The sequence below is a fragment of the Zootoca vivipara genome, chromosome 12 (assembly GCF_965207765.1).
Source record: "Zootoca vivipara chromosome 12, rZooViv2.hap1.1, whole genome shotgun sequence".
In the NCBI taxonomy this organism is placed as follows: Eukaryota; Metazoa; Chordata; class Lepidosauria; order Squamata; family Lacertidae; genus Zootoca; species Zootoca vivipara.
Window position 1 is genome coordinate 3897979 of NC_142595.1, and position 26183 is coordinate 3924161.

The 26183-nt window shown below is 43.9% G+C and overlaps 2 protein-coding genes across 10 annotated transcripts in view; one reads left to right on the forward strand and one right to left on the reverse strand.

Moving 5' to 3' along the window:
- Positions 1–2674, forward strand: part of RECK (reversion inducing cysteine rich protein with kazal motifs) — a 42073-nt gene extending 39399 nt beyond the window's left edge. Inside the window, exon 21 of the mRNA XM_035134735.3 lies at positions 1–2674. Coding sequence (XP_034990626.3) covers positions 1–216 — 216 coding nt within the window. The 3' untranslated portion in view covers positions 217–2674.
- LOC118094392 (zona pellucida-binding protein 2) overlaps positions 1958–26183 on the reverse strand; it is a 25569-nt gene continuing 1343 nt past the window's right edge. The window contains exons 2-10 of one of the 9 annotated variants that reach the window (XM_060282152.2): positions 23469–23645; positions 21644–21769; positions 19539–19682; positions 15378–15596; positions 13560–13636; positions 12605–12779; positions 10465–10626; positions 7688–7760; positions 1958–4751 (exon numbers count right to left, since the gene is read on the reverse strand). In XM_060282152.2, coding sequence (XP_060138135.2) covers positions 4355–4751; positions 7688–7760; positions 10465–10626; positions 12605–12779; positions 13560–13636; positions 15378–15596; positions 19539–19682; positions 21644–21769; positions 23469–23619 — 1524 coding nt within the window. In that variant the 5' untranslated portion in view covers positions 23620–23645 and the 3' untranslated portion in view covers positions 1958–4354. The remainder of the gene's footprint in view (positions 4752–7687; positions 7761–10464; positions 10627–12604; positions 12780–13559; positions 13637–15377; positions 15597–19538; positions 19683–21643; positions 21770–23468; positions 23646–26183) is intronic. The other 8 variants (XM_088655550.1, XM_088655553.1, XM_088655551.1 and 5 more) reach the window with 8 other exon arrangements.

Consider the following 26183-nt stretch of genomic DNA (forward strand, 5'->3'; position numbering starts at 1 on the left):
ATTGAAGCCTGCAATAAAGAAGCGGAAAAGATAGAATCGCTGATCAACTCTGACAGTCCTGCTCTAGCATCCCATGTGCCACTTTCAGCACTTATCGCAGCCCAGGCGGAAGTCTCACGCAAGATGTCTTCTTCTTGTAGTCTGGTTATGCAAGCACAGTGTACTTTCTTCTGGAGCCTTGTGCTCACTTTCACAGCCACAATATGTAACACGTAGTGGCAAGTGAGGTTTGTAATTTGATTTGCGAAAGACATTCAGAACTTAACGGTGTATTGATAATGTAACATTAATAATGTTTCCGAGAGGAAACTATGTGACCAAAGTTATTAACTCCACACAGCACCAGCAATAATGTACAATTTACGTGGGAGACCGATCCCCCTGCCCTGAGTTGAAGGCTTTGCCTGTAATGTGAACATTCGTTTCTTTTGATCCTCTTGTCATTTTTGGGCAAACAGTTTTGGAGAATTTTGCAGTGCTTCAGAAATCAGGGAAATGTGTTGAGTGAACATGGTAGCAAGACAAAAGAAATGACTGTCTGGACAGTTAAAGTGCTAGCATACCGCTTTCAACTATATGGAGGAAAAAACTTCAACTGTCTCAAGCTTTAAGCTGTAATCCAGCACTCAAGCTAGTAGGGGTTGAAGAAGCTTAACTATGCATGGTTATTTGGAAGTAAGTCACACTAAGTTGCATGGTGCTTACAATGTGGTACATGTCGGGGTTTGTATTTAGGAGCCTTGCCTTACCCTTGCATTTTTTAAAACAGGGATAGGGATCCTATGACCCTCCAGAATTTGTTGAACTACATTTCCTGTCATCCCTGGCCATTGACCATGCTGGCTGGGGTTGATGGAAGTTGGAATCAACAACATGTATAAGAAGATGTTGAGCAGAGCTATCATTGCAGTGGAAACAGAAGTTTTTCACTTCCTGTGACTTCCTGTTCCTTTTCAGTGGAGGAGGCCAGCTAGTGACTGGGGAGGCTCGATCTTGGGGGATTGCAGCCTTCCTACGCTAGCTGGCCTCCTATCTTTGGAGGGGTGGGAAACAAGACAAAATAGGTCTCATCATGCAGCATATACAGGGCTATGCATTCCTCCCTATATCAAAAGTTGGGTGAAAGTGTGCACTTTTATCTATGCAGGGGTGGCTTGAAAGCACATGTCTCTGCCAATGTTCCTCCACAGCCACATAGATAAACTACACACAAAGCAGCATCCTAAGCTTTCTTATGGGCCTGCTAGATTGGTCTTTTGCTGTGTCCAGTCCTCAAGGACAGAACACCTGTTGTGAAGGCAAAATAACTGTTGGATCAAGGAAGCTATTTTGATTTCTATGTAAGAGGAAATCATTGTGCAAGTCCCCCCCCCCAAACCAAAACTTTGCAATAATTTTTTACAATATTTGTCTATTAATAAGAGGGGTGGCTAACGACCAGCCCTGGGGGGGACCGAGTACAGTCTCCAAGTAAATTTATCTGTGCTCCCCAACACCCTACCAATTATGCTGGCGGCAAAAACCAGGAAGCGGGGGGGGGGGGTTAGGGATAATGCAGACATGGAGCTGAGGTGGGCAGAGGTTTAAACTTCCCCACCTGGCCCTGATGTGGAAGGAGATCACCCCCTCCCCAGTCATCAGATCAATCAGTTGATGAGTGAGGAGCAGGGAATAGCCCCCCCCCCTCAGCTGGTCTACACAGATCAGCCAAGGAGAAGGGAGGCTCTCTGTGTATGCATGTTTGTGTGCACATGTGTGAGTGTCGAGTGGCCACGCCCACTATTGGCATGCAGCCCCAGGTGGGTTGGCCAGAAGTGAATGTGACCCTCAAGCCAAAAAAGATTAGCAACCCCTGACTTGGAGGTATATCATTCAGAATATTTTAAAACATAAATTTCTACGTGAAACAAATTGCTGCTACTTAACTTACCAAAAAATGAACCGAATGACTCAACTGTCTGTGTAAATACATTCTATATTTTATTATGAAGAATATAGCCATGAGCCTAATTCTGCAAAGAGTAGCATGTTTGTGTAAAATTCTACATGAAAAGAAGGATTTTGCAGAGTGCCCCTCCCGCAATGTCAATCATGTTTTAAGCTAGCATCTTTCTTACATAAAAAATGTATGCAATATACAGGTGCAAATGCAGTTTACTCTTGACCTTTTTTTATAGAAGCAAAGTTATGAAGAATTCAAGCTATTTATATGTCATTCTAAATATTACAGTATTTGCATACTATCTAAAATTACACTTTAGTGTGTTCATATTTTATACGAAGCGTATGTTTTAATTCTTGGGGCTCAATCCAGTGGGAAGATCTCCGGCAGAAGCCTATTTGAAGTAAATCTGAGCTCTTGCACAGCTCCTATTCACTACAGGAGGACATTCCCAGGAGACACTGCTGGGTTTAGCCCTATTCTTGTGCACCTGAACTTTATCTACATGAAGTATTTTGTATCAGTATTATGATAGCCAACTTTTGAAGTGTATACAGGTTGCATCGTCTTTGCCAAATTGTTGGAACTTTAAAAGGAGGAACTGAAAATTAATTTCAACGTTTCCGTGTTGTCAAATGTTGTGGCAAGTGTTTTGTATTCTTACAAAAAGGAAAAAAAGTCTTTGCAATGCAATATGAAAACCTTTATTTTAATAAAAATATTTTTATTTTCTGATGTGTCCTTTAAAAATATGGCAACTTCATAAAAAGGTATAAAATGGCATACTTGAATATTGGAGCTTTCATTTCTATACAACAATAGGTAGATGTTGGATAACCAGCATCTTCTCTTATGCTGCTGGAGGAGACCCAAAGGGGGGGAAAGGACCATCACGTATTATTCTGCATGAAAGCAACAGCACCCCAGTCCACTATGTGAGATTGGCTGTTTCACCGAATAGGGACTAGTGCTAAAGTGAGCATAGTACTAAAGAAAAAAATATCTATTATGCACATGCGCCCTTCAACGGTGTGCTCTGAACTGCATTCCTACTGCTATGGGTTGGCTGGCTTTACCTTTTACATGGAAGGGGGAAACAGTATTGTAGAAAATCTGGTAAGTAAAGGAGGTGTGGAATGGCAAGGCATCAGAAAAAGAGCTACTACCTTAGACATGCTGCGTAAGAGAAATTTCAGCAGATGCTGTTTCTCATGCTTACATGTTGCCCCTTCAAAATCCTTTTGCTTTCCCACAAAATCCCAGTTATTAACAGTTAAAGAGCCCTCTCCTTTCCTGCATTAACTCACACTGCCCAGTATGCAGAAAGCAAGTGGATATAATTAAGGAAGAAGAAGAAAAAATCACTTCATTCCACAGGCCAGGGTGGAACTGAAGGGAAAAGCTAAAAAACCTCTGTGTCAACTGATGCCCGAGAGCTCAAACATTCTCTGAAAGGATTTTAGGTGCTGTTCTGCTCCTTTAGCATCTTCCTATCACCCATAATACATAGCACTTCAACCCCCTTGCCCAAATGCTGATTCTGAAATTTGGCTCTCGGGAGCAGCCTCAGAGCATGAGCTGAAGTGAAAAGTGGGAATGTTTCCATGCATGAGTTTAAGGGCTTAGGGTGCATGTGTAAATGTGTTTGGAATTCAGTAAGTTACGAGATTTCAAGACAATTTATGGAATATTTTGACAAAATATTTAAAAACACCTGTTAACAGTAGCTCTCCCCCCCCCTTCCAGGACATTAAGGGATTGTGGGTTCCATTGTACATTTTGCCCTTCTTTTAGCAGAACAATGGGTCAAAGGCAAACAAGGTTTCAAGTTTGTATAGGGTGAAACAGGGGTTGCTCTGTTATTTGCCAAGCAAGTCAATGGTCCCACTATGCTAGTGGCTGCTAATACTGGTATTATTTGGTTTAGACTGTATGCATTACAAGCAGCAAAGTAGATAGCAATATTAGACAATTTATTCAAGGGGTTCTTTTCTCTAACAGGCTCTTAGACTTTTCAGTAATATGATATGTGCCCAAGTCACGTTGCTCCAGATCAACCATTTTGAACAGATTCTTCTAACTACTAACAATACAGAGTGCAAATCTCACATAGAATAAAGTAAAGTAAGCTTCTTCAACAATTTCCATTATCTGCTAAACTGGACAGTTTGCCAGTTTGAGGGGGAAAACAAGTGTACTTCAATGCACTGCCCTCTCGAAGCTACATTTTCCTGCTGAACCGCTCTCCAGAAATAGTGTTGTTAATGGTTCTGAGAGAGATTAAAAATTGCTTCCAATTTGCAAGCACTAAGTAAGCTCATTTTTCAGCTTTCTTGCGAACATTGTTTAGGAAGTTATTCCTCTGTTTCCTAATTGTAGGTTTGTGCAAAGCTGCGAAGAACCTTACAGCAGCTAGGGCAGATTTTGCTTCATTATGTCAATTAATCTCTGCTGATTGTGTGGCAGGCGCTTTGGAACAAAATTATTTTCATTGTCCAGCGTGGGTAGTGACTTGTCTTCAAAGCTACTTTCTAAATCGCTTAGTCCTGTTTGGGCAGGAGATGGACTTGTACCAGCAGGGGTGGGTGGTTCTGTCACTTCATCGTTGCTTAGCAATCCCACCGATTCATCTTCTAGAAAATCAACTTTGTTTCTGTGCGTTTTGATGGGGCTTAATTTGCTCCTTTGCTCTTGTACTTCCGCATCACTTGCAATATTCGCAAAGGCCTGCAGCCTCCTCTTAAGTCCAGATTCTGCTTCTCTGATGTATTGAGCAGCTATTGTTTTTTTGCAGCACTTAGTTATGATGCTGTGTGAGAGGTGTGGAAAAAATTAGTCAGGGCTGGTATTACAGGTGAACATACTTCCTATCCACTGCTAAGTAATTCATTTGGGGCTAGGCTGTACTGGAATAAAAGGGACTTAAGTATAAAGGGGTTTGGGGTCAAGCTGTATGATGGGGAGGGAGATTTGTGGCCTTCCAAATGTTACTGGACCACATCTACAAACACTGACCATTCTGGCTGGGGCTAATGGGAGTCCAGTAACATCCAGTAAGACCACAGATTTCCCACCTCTCCTGTAAGATACGAGGTTTAATGAATTGCATAAAGTGTAATAATGTAAAAACAAATAGACACATCAACAGCACAGAAAGTTAAGTGCAGCATCCAAATTCCACTCCTATAGCACAGCCTTTCCATGAATGATGATGAATTCTGAATCGGCATGATACTGACATTATTCCCCCTGAAACAGATGGGGGGTCATGCCAGACACCAGCACATACAACTCTACCAAGGAAAAGGAAATTCAGGGCAGCTGATTTTCTTCATTTACTTTTTGATACCTCATTGGCATAGTTCACCACCCTTTTTCAACGCCAGCCTTGGCCATCGTAGTGAACTAGGGTCGTATGCGCACCATACATTTCAGGCCCATGGCTTCTCCCCCAAAGAATTCTGGAAAGTAGTTTACTCCTCACAGAGCTATAACTCCCAGCTTTCTTCGGGGAGGCCATGTGCTTTAAATGTGACCCTGCACATCAGCTGAAAGTTCTACACAAAAGTGTAGGAAAAGCCCTATGGCTCATTTCCTTGTTACAAAGCAACACGGAGGTGGTGATTTGGAGGACAGAAACCGGAGTGGGGTTGCCTGACTGGAATATGGCAACCCTAGGCAAGGGTCACGGCTGGGGCTGACGGGAGTGGTAATTAAAAGCAGCAGGAGGGTACCAGCTTGGAGAGGTCTGCCCCATTCCATCTTCCCAATCCTCTTTGCTTAAACAGAATACGGCAGGGGAAGAACTAACGCCCATTATCAGTGCTGCTGTTCAGTTCAAGCTTTGGCTGCTACAAAGTTAAAATGTTGGGGAGAACTGATAACAGATCTCTTAAGCACAGGCAGGGGTCCTCAGACCCAGGGGCCAAATGTGGCCCTCCAGGTCTCTATCTAGCCCAGGCACCCCCAAACTTCGGCCCTCCGGATGTTTTGGACTACAATTCCCACCATCCCTGACCACTGGTCCTGTTAGCCAGGGATCATGGGAGTTGTAGGCCAAAACATCTGGAGGGCCGCAGTTTGGGGATGCCTGATCTAGCCTTTGCAACTCTCCCTAGGCCACACGACCATGCTTCACAATCTCCTCGAGTGCTTTTCCCTGGCTCAAATACATCCTTGAACTCTGGCCAGGCCTCCTGCTTGTTTGGACTGAGGGTGGGGAAGGCTGTGTGAGTATCTGCAGAAAGCAGCCTGCTGTGGCAAGGCAACGTTTCCATTCATTGGTCTGTTCCCTTTTGCCTCTGGTCCCGCCTGCTGCTGGCAGGCAACCTCCAGAAGACTGCTCAGAAGGGAATGTGGCCCCATGGCTGAAAAGGAACAACTAACCCAGAATGCGGCAGCTAGACTGGTGACTGGGAGCGGCCACCGAGACCACATAACACCAGTCCTGAAATACCTACATTGGCTCCCAGTACGTTTCCGAGCACAATTCAAAGTGTTGGTGTTGACCTTTAAAGCCCTAAACGGCCTCGGTCCAGTATACCTGAAGGAGCGTCTCCTCCCCCATCGTTCTGCCCGGACACTGAGGTCCAGCGCCGAGGGCCTTCTGGCGGTTCCCTCGCTACGAGAAGCCAAGTTACAGGGAACCAGGCAGAGGGCCTTCTCGGTAGTGGCACCCACCCTGTGGAATGCCCTCCCACCAGAGGTCAAAGAGAACAACAATTACCAGACCTTTAGAAGGCATCTCAAGGCAGCCCTGTTTAGGGAAGCTTTTAATGTTTGATGGATTTCTGTATTTTAGTGTTTTGTTGGAAGCCGCCCAGAGTGGCTGGGGGAACCCGGCCAGATGGGCGGGGTATAAATAATAAATTTATTATTATTATTTGTGAGGGACAAGGGATACAGGGAAGTCCCTCCCATCTTAAGTTCCAGCCCATCCCCAAGCGCTGGGGAGAGCAGGGAGAGCTCTGCCTCCAGCGGAGAGTCAGGAAGTGGTGTCCGAGGCTCAGGCAAGGTTGCGGAGCCCATGCCCCAGGTGGGACAGGAAGGTGTGAGCACGGGGGGGGGGAAGGCCAATTCCCCCAACTCCGGAATTGAGACGCAAACGTAGGGGGAAGAGGTTGGGTCTCCCAAAGCTTCTTTGCTGGAAGAAAACGCGCCAATCTCCATTCGGAGGTTCTGACACCTCACCGTAAGCATGTATATAGATAGTTCTGACCACTGTAAATAATCAGCACTCAATAAAAGTCTAAAAAGACTATGCTGCGAGGAGTCGTTACTCTAGAGTAGCCACATCAGCACCTCTGACATTATTATTATTATTATTATTATTATTATTATTATTATTATTATTATCCCCACTTCTAGCATAAGATGTCGTTTTGGCGCTAAGCAAGGATTCAAACTTGCACTTCTCACCTTCAAAGTCAATGCAGCAACTGCTTTGTGGCTTGTGCTGCAGTTTTGTACAACTGTGTGGAATGTAAGGGGCTTTTAAAGGGAAAGCAGAAGTTAATTCAAATCTTTTGTAAGAAATTCAAAGCATAACACTGCTAGCTGCCTTCATACACATGTGTAGCATCACATATATGACACCTATAGAACTTGCTGTGGAAGCCATATTTTCCTAAAGTGTCCAGCAGCAACAGGCTTCGGCTCCTGCAATGCAGGAGGGCACAGGGGTTAGAGCTGATAAACAGATGCAAAGTGCTATGTAAGTTCAATGTAAAAGGGTAGGGTCCTTACGCCCAAATTGTCACAAGAATAAGACTGGTTCCTGCAGAAGATATTAAAAGAAGCATCCACATTGGTAGAATTTCTGAAAAACATGAACAAGAACAGAGATCTATTTAGCATGGTGACTATATTTACACCAGGCATCCCCAAACTGCGGCCCTCCAGATGTTTTGGCCTACAACTCCCATGATCCTTCGCTAGCAGGACCAGTGGTCAGGGATGATGGGAATTGTAGTCCAAAACATCTGGAGGGCCCAAGTTTGGGGATGCCTGATTTACACAAACACCACACACTCAAGCGCTTGAAAAGGGCTTGCCAGCCCACCTCTGCCCCCTGCTAGTGGGCCTCAAAAAGGATGCTCTTCCAACCTTCATTCCAATCCTCAGAGCACGAGGATGGGCCAGGGAGGTAGCACCACACCCATTGTCCTCTTTCTTCATGCCTCTCTTTGGAATACAGCAGCAGGTCCCCCGGCAGCAGCATCACCCTTCCTCCTCCCTGTTGAGTTGTGCTGCTCTCTCTTACTATAGGGGACACTGGATGACCATCAGCCTTGGCAGGGCCTTGCCTCTGTACAATTGAAGTGGATTTGCATTGCAAATTCTCTCGGCGCATAATGCCACAGTTGGTAGCACTTCCAGCTGTGAAGGCAGGCGGGAAATTGTGTGTGGTGAGGAGCTAGAGCAGACTTCCCCATCCAGGTGTTAGGGACCACAACTCCCCATCATCTCCAGCAAGGTTCAGAGATGTTGGGAGCATCTGAAGAGCACCATGCTGGAACAGGCTAAGCTAGAGGGAGAGTTGAGCAGGGATTCCTGTCGTTCAGCGCCATCCAGCTAGCTCAGCGTTTCTCAACCACTGTTTCGCGGCACACTAGTGTGCCGCGAGACGCTGGCTGGTGTGCCGCGACGTGCGGTGGCGAGAAGGGCGATTTGCATTGTCACGTGCCTGGCGGCCGCCAATATTCGGCGCTGACCCGCCGGAAAGCAATATTTCTCCTCCTCTTTCCCAAAGCTCAGTGCAAACGAGCCTGACGGCCGCCAATACACAATGCTGACCCGCCGGAAAGCAATATTTGGCAAGTGTTTCTTACAGTCATAATTATAATATAGTGCGGCACAGAGTTAAATTTTTTAACTTTTTTAATGGTGGTGTGCCTCATGATTTTTTTCACGGAACAAGTGTGCCGTGGCCCAAAAAAGGTTGAGAAACACTGAGCTAGCTATCTACCCTGCTTTCCCCCCTGAATGGAATCTATAGTTCTTTCTTCCTCCATATGACTAGCAGAAGCATCGTGAATTCGGCAGCAGGTATGGAATTTTGCAAATCTGCTTAGTAATAACCAATACATATCCTGTAAATTCCTGCCAACCTAGCAATTCGAAAGCATGTCAAAGTGCAAGTAGATAAATAGGAACCGCTACAGCGGGAAGGTAAACGGCGTTTCCATGTGCTGCTCGGGTTTGCCAGAAGCGGCTTTGTCATGCTGGCCACATGACCTGGAAGCTATACGCCGGCTCCCTCGACCAATCATGCGAGATGAGCGCACAACCCCAGAGTCTGTCACAACTGGACCTAATGGTCAGGGGTCCCTTTACCTTTACCTTTATCCTGTAAATATGCTACAGCATGGTCAACAACCATTCTGAATGACTTAGAATTTCAAAAACAGGAAGCAAAATCACACAATAAAACCACTGAGCCAGCCACGTACAAGAACCTAACCCACCAATCCTCTAACCATGCTTCCCCCCCCCCAAAAAAAATTGAGAGTTTTGTGCTGCCCCCTAAAAACAAGAAGACTTGGACTTTTGCTAGATATGAACATTTCCCCCACACAGCCAGAAGCACAGTCACTGACGCCAAGGAAGAAAGCCTGCTTTGGTGACATCAATGATCGTGTGTTTGGCTGTTTCTAGACAGAAATCAGAAGAAACATCCAATGAAAATCAGTGAAGCATTCTTCTAGCAACTAGATGATGCCATAATGATTATGAAGACTCCAGAACTAGCCAGTGCACACCACTTTAAATTTCAGTATGTTTGATAAACTAGCAACCTATGCCAAGAGAAGTGCAAAGTCGAAGTCTGTGTATGTAGTTCAACATGCACATTATGACACAGATAAATGCTTTTTGGTCAATGTGACAACTAAAGTTAAATGAAGTCTTTGGGCAAGAAACTCTTCTTTCGTTTTTGCAATGGCCAATAGGGTTGATGAACACACTGTCATGAAAGCCTTTCAAAAAGTTTTCAGAAAAAGTTGGGAAAGGGTATTCATACCCTAGAAGAGGATGTCTGTCTCAAAACTTTTGACGTCAGATCAAGAGGAGCAGATGACTGCAAAGGTTGCAAGGTTTTTAGCTGGGGTAATCAGAATAAGATCCACTTTTTGACTGCTGATTCAGGACCCTAAACTGTGTTTTATATAATCGACTTTTTATTTTGTTCTGTGTATATTGCAATGTTCTTTTGTTGCTATTGGCCGATGGCTGACGCAAATAAAGTTTCATTCATTCATTCATTACATGAAAAATGTATTTCACACCTAGACAACAACTTGATTTCAACCTGGCAGAGTATACCCTGAGCCCAGTGAAAGTGGAGAACTAAAGTTAGCCAAAATCATAGAGTACTGCAGAACCGCCTTCTAAATATAGGTGGTGTATCAGCATTACAAGCTGACTGAAGCAAGAACTACTTTAGCCTCATGTGAAAACACCCCACCAGATACGGAAAACCAAAAGACCAATTCCTACAATGTCTGTGAAGATAAGCTACTTACTATGGCAACTTCTTCCTGTCTTTGCACCCTCTCCATCACTGCTTTGCGTTTTGGGACAATTTTCACATGCTGCTTGACCATACTTTTCATTGTAGGATCCAGCAGGACACAGAGTGCAGGTGGTAGCATATTCTGCACTGAATCTACCTGGCGGACAGGTGACTGTCCAAAAATAAAAGACACGGGGGCAACACACACAAAATGACTACAGCTCTCATTCGCTTAATTTTATGAGCAGTTATTAGCCTGCTTTTGACTTCCATTCATAGCAGGCTGAATGTCCAGCTTTGGACATTATGCTGATGTGACTAGACATGCTTCCTGGTGCTTCATGTCATAGTAATTTCATAAATGGGTCCTTTGCATCTCCCTCTACATAGGGAAATGTACAACCTCATTGGGGAATTTAGCTATGCTTATCTGCCCACAGAGAAAATCCTGCAAAGACTGAGTAGGTGAGTTACATAAACAAAAGCAGCACTCATTTGTTATAAGTAAGCATGGGTAGGCAAACTAAGGCCCAGGGACCGGATCCAGCCCAATCGCCTTCTAAATCTGGCCTGCAGACGGTCTGGGAATCAGGTCGTTTTTACATTAGTAGAATGTGTCCTTTTTATTTAAAATGCATCTCTGGCTTATTTGTGGGGCATAGGAATTTGTTCATTTTTTCTTCTTCAAAATATAGTCCAGCCCCCCACAAGGTCTAAAGGACAGTGGACCGGCCCCCTCCTGAAAAAGTTTGCTGACCCCTGATTTAGAGTATAGGTCCCAATTTTGCCCATGAAGCAGTTTTCCCCAAACCATGCCAGGTGTCAGGCAGGTAGAGCTATGGCTGGATCCGCTCTGAGACTGAGTTCCCCACAGGGAACTCGGTCACACAGCCAATCCCTGCAGAAAGCAGCCTTGAAGTCTCTGCCCATCAGCTCACAGGCAGTGACGGCCAGCCTGCTGCTCAGAGGCCCTGCATAATGCCTTGAAGTCCTGGTGGCCATATCCTGATGTCACTGTTAGGTTAGTGATTGACAGGCAGGCACTAATGTTCATTCTTTCCCCCTTATTGCAATAATGTGTTTTTGTCATAATGATTTCCGTACCATGATAAATTTGTTCCCAATTTTAAAAATTAAAAGAAGAAATATAGCTGAAGGAAAAAATCAGCAAGAAACTACATTTCATGTAGTTTACCATTGTTGGTGGCAATGTGAAAAAATTCAGGAATTTTGGAACGGTGTTTATGAAAAATTGAAAAAAATGTTGAATATGACATTTGGAAAAAAAACACCCTGAATTATTCTTATTGAGTATGGTCCCTGAAAGTATCCCTGAAGGAAAAAGAAATATATTATTGTATGCCAGTGCAGCAGCTAGATTACTTGTAGCTAAAAAAAGGGAGGGAGAAAAAATACCGACAATATATGAATGGCAGGAAAAATTGGTGGAGTTTATGAACCTGGCCAAAATGACCGCAGCAATTAGAAACATTCCCAAACATAAATATATAAACAAGTGGAAACAGGTAGAGGATTATTTAATAAGAGAAAATGTCAATATCGAATTGGTGATATGCTTACATTGAAAGATAAACAGGGAACAATAGTAGCTATAAAGAAATGAAACTAAGATAAGGATTGATAATCAAATTGAAGCAAGAATAGATGAGTTTAAATAAAAGGGAAGCGATGTATAAACAGTGAGGAGTCAGTTTTAATTTGTAATTTTTAATCTTTGATTTTCAAGTCTCAATCTTATATGATATCTCATTTGTTATTAATTAGTTTAATTACAGGATCAATATATTGTTTGTGATGATATAACAGAATGTTATTGTTTGTATTGGTTCATGTTGTATTATGTTGTATTATTTTGTTATATTAGGTATTAATTTGCTATATTATGTATTTTGGTTTGATTTTGTTGAATATCATTTCAAGTTTTTTCTTTCGTGTTTTTTGCTCTTAGTTCTTCTTTTCTGCTTTTGTCTCTATCTTTTTTTTTCTTTCTGTTTTCCTGTTAACTATTTTCGTTGGCTAATTTTTTGTATTTGTTTGTGAAATTGAAATAAATATATATATAAACAAACTACATTTCATGAAAATTAGTCCACAGTATTTTTTTTAACACAGAGACTCTTGAAACTCACCACAACACCCTGGGCATTCTGTATCATTGCTGAGGGCATTTATGATCTTCCCAAATCCTGGCTTGCAGTGGTCTACTTTAACTCCATTCAGTGTACCATGAAGGTAACTTGAATAATCACTGTGAGAGGAGTTCGCGTTTTCGGCTTCAAAGAACTCACTAATCTTGGTATATGCCTAGGAGTGTGACAGTTAAGAAGACCTGCACATTAACATAGACCAAACTGTGACCTAGCTAGAATCACGGTGGGTTGTGGATAAAACACAATGCAAGCCAGAAGTGCCATCTTGTGCCCAAGACTGAGGGGGCCCGGCGTGCGATGCCACACCCGTGCGCCATGAGCGTGACGACACATTGTCAGGCAGAGCGCACGTAAGCCTGTTCTGCCCTCCATTCCACCCTCTTCCGGGTCCAAAAGGACCTGCACATTGGCAGGCATGCGTCAATTGGATGTATGCAAAATGGTTGCCACCTGTACTGCCAGCCTATGATCAACAGATGAAAGACCCACAAAAACACAATTCATTTACATCTCACAAAACATGGTTTGGGGTTAGCACTGCAGGACTCTTGTGCCTTTAACAGCTATGTGGCAGACAGATACTGAACAGTATGGAACGACAGTTATGGGGAAAGCTTCACCTGTTGATAGTCTGTCTGTTGGACATCTTATTATTTGTATGTGACCCCTGATTTATTTTTGTATGCTCCACCACCACCTGCAAAAGAGGGTGCAAGTTTGCATGTGAGACAACATTATGCAAATATTATGCAAATTTGTGCCTTCTTTGGCGACTGCAGCAGAGCGCTCAATCTACATACAGCATACCAGGTCCCCAAAATATTGTTGGCACCCCTGATTTTGCACACTTATAAATTATTATTTTTTGCCACAAGTTCTCCAAAATATCACGGCCATTATTGCACTGTGAACCTTTGGTATAATTTTACTTCACCTCCTTCATGTTGCTGGTGGAATTTCCACATTGAGAACTTCTACAGAGGTCTGCTATGGTCAGTGCTAAAGGGAAAACTGCAAATTAAGAGAAAGTAAGCAGCAATTTTTCTACTTTAATAAAACTTTTGTGTGATGCAAGTGTTCTTCCAATAGTATCCCCATTTGATAAAGCCCATGTCTAACAACACGGTGACTTCACCACATGTAAGAATCTGTCTGCAATGCCAATATTTTATATAGTAGCAACCTTCTTGCACGCTAAAATGTTAAAACTTTCATCGCATAATATGACCCCAGTGCTTTAGGTTCATTGTATATAGATCTTGCACCTATCTATTCCAAAATTTTACAATTCATCCTATACCACTTTGTCTCAGGGCAGCATATAACTCATTTAAAACAATGCATGGCATAACATAATGCTCCTTAAACATAAACAACCAGCAGCAATCTTAAAACAACACAACAAGCAAATTGCAGCCCTGTATCAGACTGTATTCCCTCACACAAACCTGCTTGGATTTTGAGGTCTCTGAGGGAAGGCCCATCTCTTGGTCCCACCACCCTCACAGACACTTGGTGGGACGCAGGACAGGGCCTTTTTGGTGGTGGTTGCTCCTGACAACTCTGAAACCCCCTCCCTAGAGAAGCTAGACTGGCTCCCTCCTTGTTGCTATTCCAACAGGCTTTTGGGAGCTGGCTGCTTTTAACCAAAGGACTGGTGCTGTGCTGCTTTTAAAGTAATGATTTGTGTGGTTTCAATAGATTTCAATGTGTTATGTAATTTAATTGTTTTTAATGATTCCCACCACCACCACCGTTTTAGCTGTTCTTATATTTATCTGTAAGCTGCCCTGAGTCCTTATCAGGGGAAAAAGGAGGAGTGTATACTTTCATTTATATTCCACCTTTCCTCCAAGGAGCTCGTTGGCGCTTGAGGTCCTCATCATCCCCATTTTATCCTCACAACAAACCTTGTTAGGTAGGTTAGGCTGAGAGACTGTGACCCAAGGTCACCCATGTGATTTTTGTGGCTGAAGTGGGGATTTGAACCCCACCAAAGTCCTAGTCCAACACTCTAACCACAACACCATTTATAGAAGAGGAAGAGGAAGAGGAAGAGGAAGAGGAAGAGGAAGAGGAAGAGGAAGAGGAAGAGGAAGAAGAAGAAGAAGAAGAAGAAGAAGAAGAAGAAGAAGAAGAAGAAGAAGAAGAAGAGAGGAGGAGGAGGAGGAGGAGGAGGAGGAGGAGGAGGAGGAGGAGGAGGAGGAGGAGGAGGAGGAGGAGGAGGAGGAGGCAGCATACAGGTGGGCACCTGAATGGATGACCTCCTGGTGTCCAAACCAATTGGGTTGGTGGCCAGCTGTCTCACAAAGACAGAATGTTCCATAGCTGGCCCGGCCCTGCATTGTCACATAATGTATGGCTCTTAGGGCTTTCCTTTTATTCTAGTTCTATTATTTCTGTTTCTATTATCATTATTAAATACTGCATTTCATCTGAGGATCGCAGGGTAGTTTACCATATAAAAACACACAAAAAACAACAACACCTCCACTCCAGTTTAAAAGGCCATATATTGTTTAATCAGCCAAAGGCCTGTGAGAAGAGGAATATTTTCACCTGGCGGCTAAAGACACTGTATATAATAGTGGCGCCAAGCAAGCCTCCTTGGGTTGAGAATTCCACATGTGGGGAGCCACCACAGAAAAGGCCCGTTCTCAAGTTGCCACCCTCCAGGCCTCTTGCCTACAGTATTTTCTTGCATACAATGGCAAAAATAAAATAATGCAGAAGTAGTAAGATTTCACCTTACCTACAAACTGAAAAGTAAGCTTGTGTGTTATCTTCTCCAGTGTGTCTGTAGAAGCATGACACTGTGTACTCCACTGCTTGATCTCACACCCCAGGTTGTAGACTAAGCCCTCCAAGTTCTTTAAGAAATGCTTTTCAAAGGAAGCAACCGCATTGGTTTCACAGGTTTGAACTGTGAATTCAGAAGACAGACGGAGACTCTTCTCTGGCATATGATACACTAGGAAAAGGAAAATACTCTCTCTTAACATGGTACAGGAATTACCCAACACTAATACTAATGCATTCCTAAGCATAATATTTTATTTGTTTCTTTTTAGACATACCTACAGCCTGCCCTTACCAAATAGACACAAAATATTTCAATTAAAACAAGTGCATTGTACATAAAAATCATTAAAAAAACAAAAAACTAAGCAAAATGAAAACAATAGCACTGAACAGGAGAGAAGACAAAGATATAAAGAGGTTGTGTCCTGAAAAATCATTGCGAAGTATAGTATGACTGTGCAAGACTAATCCCAGACATGGGTGTACGGTATATGTTACCCATGTCTAGTTTCTGACAATTTGGTTGCAATATTTATTTTCTAGGATATGAATGACCCTCATGACCTAATGCCTATGGACATTTTTTTTTCTATAATGGCATGAAAAAGAGCCCTGTGCCCCTACCTCCATTCAGATCCAATCCTAGAAACCTCTGTCCAATCCAAAATGAACATCGGTTCCTTTCTGCAAACTTTGCCTAAAATTGCCATTGATTGCACGAGCAATTGGTTGGAGCACTTATGGGTAAAAGAAGCAAGTCATCTTCTGGCAATTGGAGACGCTTCATGCATCTGACAAAGTGTGACCTCGAGTCCACAAAAAACTTTAGCCATAAAACACAGCTATTAGTCCTTATGGTGCCACAAGGTTGCCCCAGACAGAAACATTGTGCTTATAGTGTAAATTCAGTTTCTTCCATAGATTCAGATTATCTCACAGGGGATTATGCCTTTCCATTGCTTTAGAGGCACAATTATGCAATAACTGTCATGTATTCTACTCATATTGATCCAGCGCAGAACTCCAGCACATAGTTAGCAGAGCAAAAACCCAAACACGTTGCAGGATTCCCCAAAAAATAAGACCAGCAGCAAAGCTTTCCTGCTTTCCTGATACTGAAGGCAAATGACCATAATGGTCACAAATCCAAAATATTCAGGATTGGCACTGTCCATAAGAAATCCAGCTGCAGCAGACTCAAATTTACAATAACTTATAGGGACCCAGGTGGTGCTGTGGGTTAAACCACTGAGCCTAGGGCTTGCTGATCAGAAGGTCGGCGGTTCGAATCCCTGTGACGGGGTGAGCTCCCGTTGCTTGGTCCCAGCTCCTGCCAACCTAGCAGTTATCTACTTGCAAAATGCAAGTAGATAAATAGGAACCGCTACAGCGGGAAGGTAAACGGCATTTCCATGTGCTGCTCTGGTTTGCCAGAAGCGGCTTTGTCATGCTGGCCACATGACCTGGAAGCTATACGCTGGCTCCCTCGGCCAATAATGCGAGATGAGCGCGCAACCCCAGAGTCGGTCACGACTGGACCTAATGGTCAGGGGTCCCTTTACCTTTATAAGAAGACTAAATTTTAACACTAAGCATACTTTGTACAAAACACCACACCAGAAGGAAAAGAGATAGAGAGAGTGAAATACTGGCTCCTTCTGGTCTTATGATTATAGTCAGCATGACCTCAACAGAAGAGATAACAGGACCAGTTTAAGTCAGCTGTACTCAGCTTCTCTGAAGGAATAACCCAAACATCAGGCCAATCAGGTTGCGGATTCACTTCCACCTGGAGTTGGATTGGGTGGCTCCTGCGGACCAATCAGACTGCTGATTCTGGATCCTATTGTTCTATGATTCAGCTCAGTACATAACAGTATTGGAGCCTCAGCTTCAGGATCTGTCCTTCCAGTGAGCACTCAGGGCTGATTTCCTTCAGAATGGATAGGTTTGATCTTCTTGCAGTCCATGGGACTATCAAGCACTGTTATCTGCTAGAAGAGGCATTAAAACTGTGGTTCTGCGTAGCGTGTAATATAGTACTTGTTGTTGTTGCTGTTTAATCATTTTAATTTTAGAGCTGATTTCCTTAAGAAATTTTTCTTAAGAAGTTACTAAATGTGAAGGCTGCTATGCTTTTCAGAACAGTTAGTACTGTATATTAAACAATTCTTCTCCCTCTACTCAGTTTCAATTTCAAACTTCTGTTCTACTCTTAGGAAATGACACCTCAGTATAAGTTTTCCCCCAACCTTACCAAACTCCCTACCCCTGCTATAGCATCCCTGATGGGTGACTGGTCACCATAGCTTTCTCTTTTCTCGCGAGGAAGCCTATTCAGCATAAGGGAATTTCCCTTAAAAAAAGGGAGAACTTGGCGGCTATGCTGGTCACCTGCAGCTTACAAACCTCTAACGAAGAAAAGTCCATTACTATTCAAGGAAGTCTGCTTGGCCACTGAACAGCCACAAATCCTGGGGCTTTAGGGTGAAGGACGGGTTATAAATTACATTATTTTGAAGAAGAAGAAGAAGAAGAAGAAGAAGAAGAAGAAGAAGAAGAAGAAGAAGAAGAAGAAGAAGAAGAAGAAGAAGAAGAAGAAGAAGTTGCCCATCTCCAGTTCCCAATATGTCACTAGTTCTCAATTATTTCTAAAACTATATGTAGATAGAGGCTCCAAGATGGAGCTCATCTGCCCTTGGAGATGTTGTATCTTGTTTTCTAAGCAAGGCAGTGCAAATGTACTACTCATTTGCAATTGTTTTGGTATGTGGTTTTCCACCATCACTGCACTCAACTAATACGACACAATGCAGTCAGAGTAAAACAATGCATTTCCACCAGGTGGCACCCTAGCTTAATTTTATTGTCCATCTTCATTGTTTGCCCACCGCTTGCCCTGCCCCAGGTACCAACCTGAATTGCAATTTGCATGTGCTTTCACCGAGGAAACTTCCAGAATGCCTGGGCAGAGTCCAAATATTTCCTGACTATTTCTCAATCTGATTGTGCTAGCTGACACTTAACAAAAAAATTAGTATAGCCCAATACATTTTTGTGGTTTTCAATATACTATTTTCAAATTTCAATAGTATTTAAGGGTTCTATCTTAATAATTTTTTATTTAAGATTTTTGTGACAGAAAGAGAAGTATAAACTGGGGGGGGGGTACTTACAACCACAATAATTCAAAATAATTAAAATTACAAACACAATCATTTTACTTTTATATCACATTCTCAATAATTTTCCAAATACCACCTTCTACTTCCCTCCCCCCCCGACTTCCCCCCACCCATGTGAGATCTTATTGGCATTTGTATTATTGTTTCTTGTTGTGTTAGCAGTTATTTATACTTAAGTCATATCCTTTCTAATATCATCTTATATCCTTGCGAGTCTTTCCTTTTACATTTATATTAAACTTAATTTCCATATCCATATTTTTTCATATATATCTCTACACACTCCCACTCTTTCTTAATTTTTTGCTTGGGGCAGCCCCTAATTGATGCCGTTAATTTTGCCATCTCCATAAATTCACAGATCTTAATTCTCCATTCTGATAATTCTGGTATTTTTCCTGTTTTCCCATTTTTTGCCACTAGTAGTCTAGCCACTGCTGTCACATAGGGGAATATATTCTTTTTATCTTTGCGGATACCGTTGGTTATTAAGCCTAACAGATATGCTTCTGGCTTTTTGAAAATTGTGCTCTTAGATATTCTTTTCAACTCTTCATGTATTTTGGTCCAAAATTGTTAATCACCTTACACCCCCCACCACATATGGTGCATTATTCCCACCTCTGCTTTACATCTCCAACAAAGGTTTAAATATTTTTTATAGATCTTTGCCAATTTTACTGGGGTGAGGTACCAACGATAACACATTTTCATTATACAGTATTTTTTCTTATCAAATAACAAGCTGTGAAATTTATGTTAACACTCCATAATTTTCCCCACCTATCTAAATGTATTGTCTTGCCCAGATCTTGTGACCAATTTAAGGGTTCTAGACTTCCATGCTCTCCTGAGTATTCTACAAATTAATACCATGGGATGCAAAACAACAAAATTAAAATTAAAATGACCAAAACTTTACTTACCATAAACCATGAAATGGATTTCGGCAGTCATTTGTTCAGCATTGTATATATAATTCACTTTGCAAGTGTAACCTCCAGAGTCACTGCCTTTAATATTATAAATCTCCAAGCTACCATCATCCGTTAAAAGAAACCTCTGAGATTCTACAAATAACAACACATCACCAAAAATATCAGCAATGGAGCTCCGGGATCTGAAGGCTTCTGGAGCCAGGCAGAAAACAAAACAAAGAGCAAAAAGAGACCCCCCCCCGGGGGTGGAGGGAGGAGGCTGCGGTGGGGGCGGGCCGCCCTGGGTATCATGGGCGTAGGCAGGGGGGCAGTTGCCCCTCCTAGAAGCAGGGGCGCTGGCCAGCCTGCCCCCCGCCGCGGCCCGGTGCCGCTCCTTTTTTTTTACGCGCCCCACAGCCAGCCGGGGAGAAGGGAGACGTTCCTTCTAGCAGGCTGGATGTAAGGCGGGCAGCGGGAAAGCCCCAGAGCGTTTGGCCAACTTTCCCTCTGCCCGCCCCACCACAGCCAGCCAGGGAGAAGGGAGACGTCCCCTCGCTCCTGCCCCCTCGCCCCTGCCGATCGCGGAGGGGGTTGGAGCAGCCCGATTTCAGGCTGATCCTGACGCCCCCTCCCTCTGCTTCATGGCCCCTCCCCTCCCATGCCTTGGCCTCGCCCCTGAAAGACCATGGCTTGCCTTGCCCCCCCCTAGTTTTGATCCTGGATACGCCCCTGCTGGGTGTCACCACTGAGGAGGGTGACAAAATGCTGGGGGGGGGCACTCACCGTGGGGCCTGCAACACACCCGAGCCACGCATCTCTCCTGGGAGTGATGCAGTGGCTTGGGCGCCCACAGGCTCCGTGCTGCTCCAAATGGTCTGCCTGCTGCCTCCCCCCCCCCCAGGTGTAGGGCGGCTGAGCAGGAGGAGGCAGGCAGACTCCTCAAAGGCCCCACGGAGCGTCCTGCCCCAGCTTGCCCCACCCCTGGGCTCAGGGCACGCACGCCACCCCAGGTGCCTAATCAGCTTGCTCTGCCACTGCTCCGGCCCCAACTGAGCACTAGCTAAGTGGACATGTAAATCAACAACAATCTTTTTTTTAGAATGTAGGCAGCCATCCTATAAACCGGGCATCCCCAAACTTCAGCCCTCCAGATGTTTTGGACTACAACTCCCATCTTCCCCGACCACTGGTCCTGTTAGTTAGGGATCATGGGAGTTGTAGGCCAAAACATCTGGAGGGCCGCAGTTTGGGGATGCCTGCTATAAACAATCCCATGAACAGACGCATGTCCTATTAAAACCAGCTAAGGCAGCAACGTTCTACCCACCTATCTGGGAGCAAGTCACATGACAAACACCTTCTCTTATATGGCAAGGCCATATAAAAATAAATGCAAGCTTCATCCTGCTACTACTCACTCTCATCATGGATGTTTTGCTCTTGGAAGAGACAAAAGACAAAGAATGGACAATGCCATAACTGTATTTCTTGGCGGAACTGATTGGGGCCTCCTGAACTCTACCCTCAACTGCTGTTTCTGGAAGGACTCCTGAATATTAACCGGGGGCGGACAGGGCCATGAGGCAAGCCGAGGCAGATGCCTGAGGTGGCGTAATCCAAGGGGGGGCGGCCCCTCCATGGGTGCACCCTCTGCCACCAGAGAAGTGAGGAGAAGCCACGCAACGCCACCCAATGAGGCTACGGCGGGGGTGGCAAGGGGCGGCATGTGCACAGGGTGGCGTCTCCTCTTTTGCCTCAGCTGGCGAAACAGGACAGGCTGCCCCAAGGTGAAACGGAAGAGCAACGGGTCCCAAAGGAAACCCCTCAAGGAACACGCAGTGGCTGCTCAAGGGATGCATGTCTGTGCACAGACTTTCAGCTGTGGTGCCAATCCAGGAACACAGCTCACCAACGGTTCCTCAGTGAAGTGCTTATCAGAGCGGCAGAGAAATACATATATCAGAGTTAAATATATATATTTTAAAAATATGCAGCATAATCTTAAGCACCTTTACTCAGAAATGAGCCTCAGAATTGATCTGGGCTTACTCTTTAGAAACTGTGCTAAGGACTGTTGTCTTTACATCTGTATAATTAAACTATACTGTAGTTACCTCTGGTAATTTGTCCTCGGGGACCAGACCATACGTATTTGGGATCAATGATTCCCTGCATTAACAGCTTTTCAGTCAAACAATTTAGAATTAAACTGTTTGAATAAATAAGAATGTACGCTAGAACTGAAGTAGAAAAATCCAGTCACAATGAGTTAAAGTAATGCACAAAACTTAATATTAAAAATACATTGTATTCCACACAGCCTTGATGAGTAATACCTACTTGGCCTACGTCAATAAAAGTGTTTGACTCTTCCCTAAGAAGTCAATGAGAACACTGAATTTAAAAAATATTGAAAGACTGGCGAACAGACACATTACATGTTACACGCAAATATATGTATGGCAGCAGCCCACTTTGGGAGAGGGCAGCTGTAAACAGAGAAACAGAAATAGGGGCACAACACTTTCCCTATCTTCCATTTTGCAATTGTGGATGCCCTCCACCAATTTTTCTGGCCATAAATTTATAGGCCTGAGTCTGAAGCGCAACTGAGGAAAATATTCTCAGAATGGAAAATATGTGGAGCAAGAAACAGGGAGTTGGGAAAGCGCTAAGCCCCCCTCTCCCACTTCTGCAATCTCAACCACCCCCTCCTGAATCATTTTCTAGGTTCTAAAAGGTCTGGTTTGCTACTTTTTTGCATCAATATGGTCTTTTTGCTGACCTTCTCAAGTTGTAGCCCTTGAGCCTTTCACAAATAGGCTTTTTAAACTGTTGTGTTAAAACCACAACAGTCATATGATGCGACAGCAACTGGGCCTGCAGTTTGAAAACCAGCAAGTAAAAGTCACAATTAGCATGGATACACCAGAGCCATCTAGATGACCTACTTATTCAGCATTCATCCTGCCTTGCTTACAAAGTGGCTGGGCTATGTCCAGTCTTCACTAAGCATTTGTTCCAATTTACTGCATTGGGTAGAACAAGCATTGGTCTTGCATTCATCCTGATTTGTTTGCGAGATGTTCACACTGTTAATCCCTCACCTTCCCATGCACTTCCCCCATCTCTTGCCAAATTTTTAGAAGTGGATTTGTTGTGCAGGTGCAACAGACGGATTTGGTGCACTTTAATTGTGCAAATCTGAAGTTCTACTATGTCATTGAATTCCTCCTGCAAAATGCTGGCAGTGCAGTCCTACGCAGAAATTAAGTGCAGCTAAAACCAGCCATTTCAGTTACCTTAGATCCTGATGTGCTTATTGTTAGACTGCAGATGATTTATTAAACCACTTAACATGTAAACCACTTAACATCCACACATCTAGAAGGAGTGAACTTTACTAAAACAAGCTTCTGCATGCAACTCCTAACTCTCTATCTCCTTCCTGCTCTATCTGTATACAGTCATACCTTGGTTTAGGTACGCCTCGGTTTGAGTACTTTCAGTTTAAGTACTCCGTGGACCGTCTGGAACGGATTAATCCACGTTCCATTACTTTCAATGGGAAAGTTCGCTTCAGGTTAAGTACGCTTTCGGTTAAGTACAGACTTCAGGAACAAATTGTGTACTTAAACCGAGTTACCACTGGACAGTACTGTTTGTACTGAGTCACTTCCTGGTAACTGTGTCACTCAATTTCACACCCTGACTGCTGTCCTAATCCCTTTACTTGGTTCCACATACATTGACACAAATGTATCACCCAAAAAGTTCCTAACTTGGGGTTTTTAAACAGTGATCTTTATAGTTGCAGCTCTTGGAGTTGGAAGTTAACTACAGTAGAGACATACAATAGAACAAAATTGCAGTACTGTAGAGACAAAGTGTTTTATCCACTGTCTGAAATCAACAGGTGTGAGAAGCGATTTCAGTTACCAGTTCTTCCTTCTTCTCCAGTTATCCGGTTATCTGAAGCTGGAAGGTCTTCTGGGATGGATGAAATGTTATCATACTCAGCCTCTGAATCTGCTGGTGTCTCTCTGGTCTCCCTCTTCAAGTGCATCATCCTTTTTCTTAACAGACACATTTTATTCACAAAACATGGATTTCCAGCTAGAGCAACATCAACAAAAAAATAATAATAATAAAGTTTGAAAAACAAAAACAAAAAACCCCATCAAAACAAAACCTAGAGAATATTCAACAATTTATATTAAATTAATTAGCGATTTGCATCTATTTAATTTTATGCTTATCTGGCTACATGGAGTTTTGCAAGTGTGCCGTTTGCAGCAACTATAAATGCCTTTTCCCCAATGGACCAGCATAAGTATAACATCATTGCCATTCTCTTGAAGGCTGTTGAATTACTTTTGCTCCCCAGCCAAGCGCTTCCTTATTTAATGCAGTTTTCACAATCCTTCCTGCACCAGCCATAACCATGGTTAGCTCTTAACCAGTATTTGGATCCAGATGCAAACCATGGTTTCAAATCCTAGTTACAGTGAGGCAGCCTGCTCAGGCAGCAGGATCTACAGGGGAAGCAGATCCTGATGTGGAACTTTATCCAGGGCTGGTCTACGCATGAAGTGAGGTGAGGCTCCCCAGTGGATGGCAAGAGGTTCTTCAACCCTCTCGCCCTTTCCCCGGTCTTCTGTTACTTACAGGCAGCCCCTGAGAAAAGGAGGGGGAGCAATAACAGCAGAAACATGAAAGCAAGCTTCAGCAGGTGAAGCCACCACGGCCTTCGTTCCCTCCTTTTCACACATGGGGGGCGACCCTCCACCCAAACAAGCAGCTCAGGCCAGGTGAAGCAAGCAAGGCACTGAGATGAGAGACTCCGGCATGCAGTATATGCTGTTCACAGTCCTCGGAGTCACCTGTGTGGGCCTGAACATTCCAGGCCGGGCACAGCGGCAGTTGGGAAATGGCAGTTGGACCGCTGTGGGAGCGAGACCCCCGTGGGCTTAAGGAGACCAGTTCATGCCCCCAAACTGCATTACAAACAGGGATTGGTTAGGGTAACAGGATGAAGCTTCCAAGGAACCTATCAGGTGCAAAGGATAGAAGACCCATGGAAGGGGCTTGTTTTCACCACGTCTACTGGTGTGGGTCTGCCTCGAGAGCAGGGATCTTGGGGAATCTCTCGCCCCCAGGCCTGACACAAGTTCCAATTTGACCCACAAGGCATGACTTAGTTGAGCCTTTTCTAGCAAATTCAACTCTATGGACTTAGCCCCTTCATTCATTAAGCTAGCATTAATATGCATTTTAATGAGGGTGAAAGAGGAGAGCGCAAAATATGGTCTGAAGCTCAACATCAGAAAAACCAAGATCATGGCCACTGGTCCCATCACCTCCTGGCAAATAGAAGGGGAAGAAATGGAGGCAGCGAGAGATTTTACTTTCTTGGGCTCCTTGATCACTGCAGATGGTGACAGCAGTCACGAAATTAAAAGACGCCTGCTTCTTGGGAGAAAAGCAATGACAAACCTAGACAGCATCTTAAAAAGCAGAGACATCACCTTGCCGACAAAGGTCCGTATAGTTAAAGCTATGGTTTTCCCAGTAGTGATGTATGGAAGTGAGAGCTGGACCGTAAAGAAGGCTGATCACCGAAGAATTGATGCTTTTGAATTATGGTGCTGGAGGAGACTCTTGAGAGTCCCATGGACTGCAAGAAGATCAAACCTATCCATTCTTAAGGAAATCAGCCCTGAGTGCTCACTGGAAGGACAGATCGTGAAGCTAAGGCTCCAATACTTTGGCCACCTCATGAGAAGAGAAGAATCCTTGGAAAAGACCCTGATGTTGGGAAAGATTGAGGGCACTAGGAGAAGGGGACGACAGAGGACAAGATGGTTGGACAGTGTTCTCGAAGCTACGAACATGAGTTTGACCAAATTGCGGGAGGCAGTGCAAGACAGGAGTGCCTGGCGTGCTATGGTCCATGGGGTCACGAAGAGTCGGACACGACTAAACAACAACAACAATATGCATTATTAAGTTTGTCTGCGAAAACTCTCAGAGTTTTGAGGTTGGTTTTTGGCATTTTCATTTCTTTCCTCTTCAGGTAATACTTCATCATGGGATTCAAGTTATGGCACTTCCTCACCTGAAAGTAAGGCTTAGGAGTGTGCTCCCAATTCTTTCCTTTGAAGTCGATTGACCAGATCTCATGTGATTGGTGCCAGCGGATTAAAGGTGGAGAGCCACCTCCACGTGTCAAAATGATTGGGGTAGCTCAGCCTCTGTCTTGGCAGTTGACATTTTTAAAGTATAGCCTAGCCTCCAAAACTAGGAAAAACATTTTATTTTAATAGTGGATTTCCCCCCCAGAAAAGTAAGGGGGCTGTGGGTGGGCAGGCATTTTTATGCCAGTCATGCCATTTGTCCACTGCAAAAACCGTGCATTCAGGAGGAGTGACTCTACAATTAATAACCACCTAGAAGCAAGTCCGCTCCATCTTCTGTACTTGAGGGCTGCTATCATGTCTTTCCTTCATCTTCTCCTGGTGGTACATGCCCAGTTCTTCTAGCTGTCCCTCACAACTTGTTTCCAGGCATACTCCAGGTACACCAGGTGTGTCAGAATCCAGGCTGGTACATGGGTATGCCAGGGTTAACCAAGACTGAATGTGGGTGGCTGGC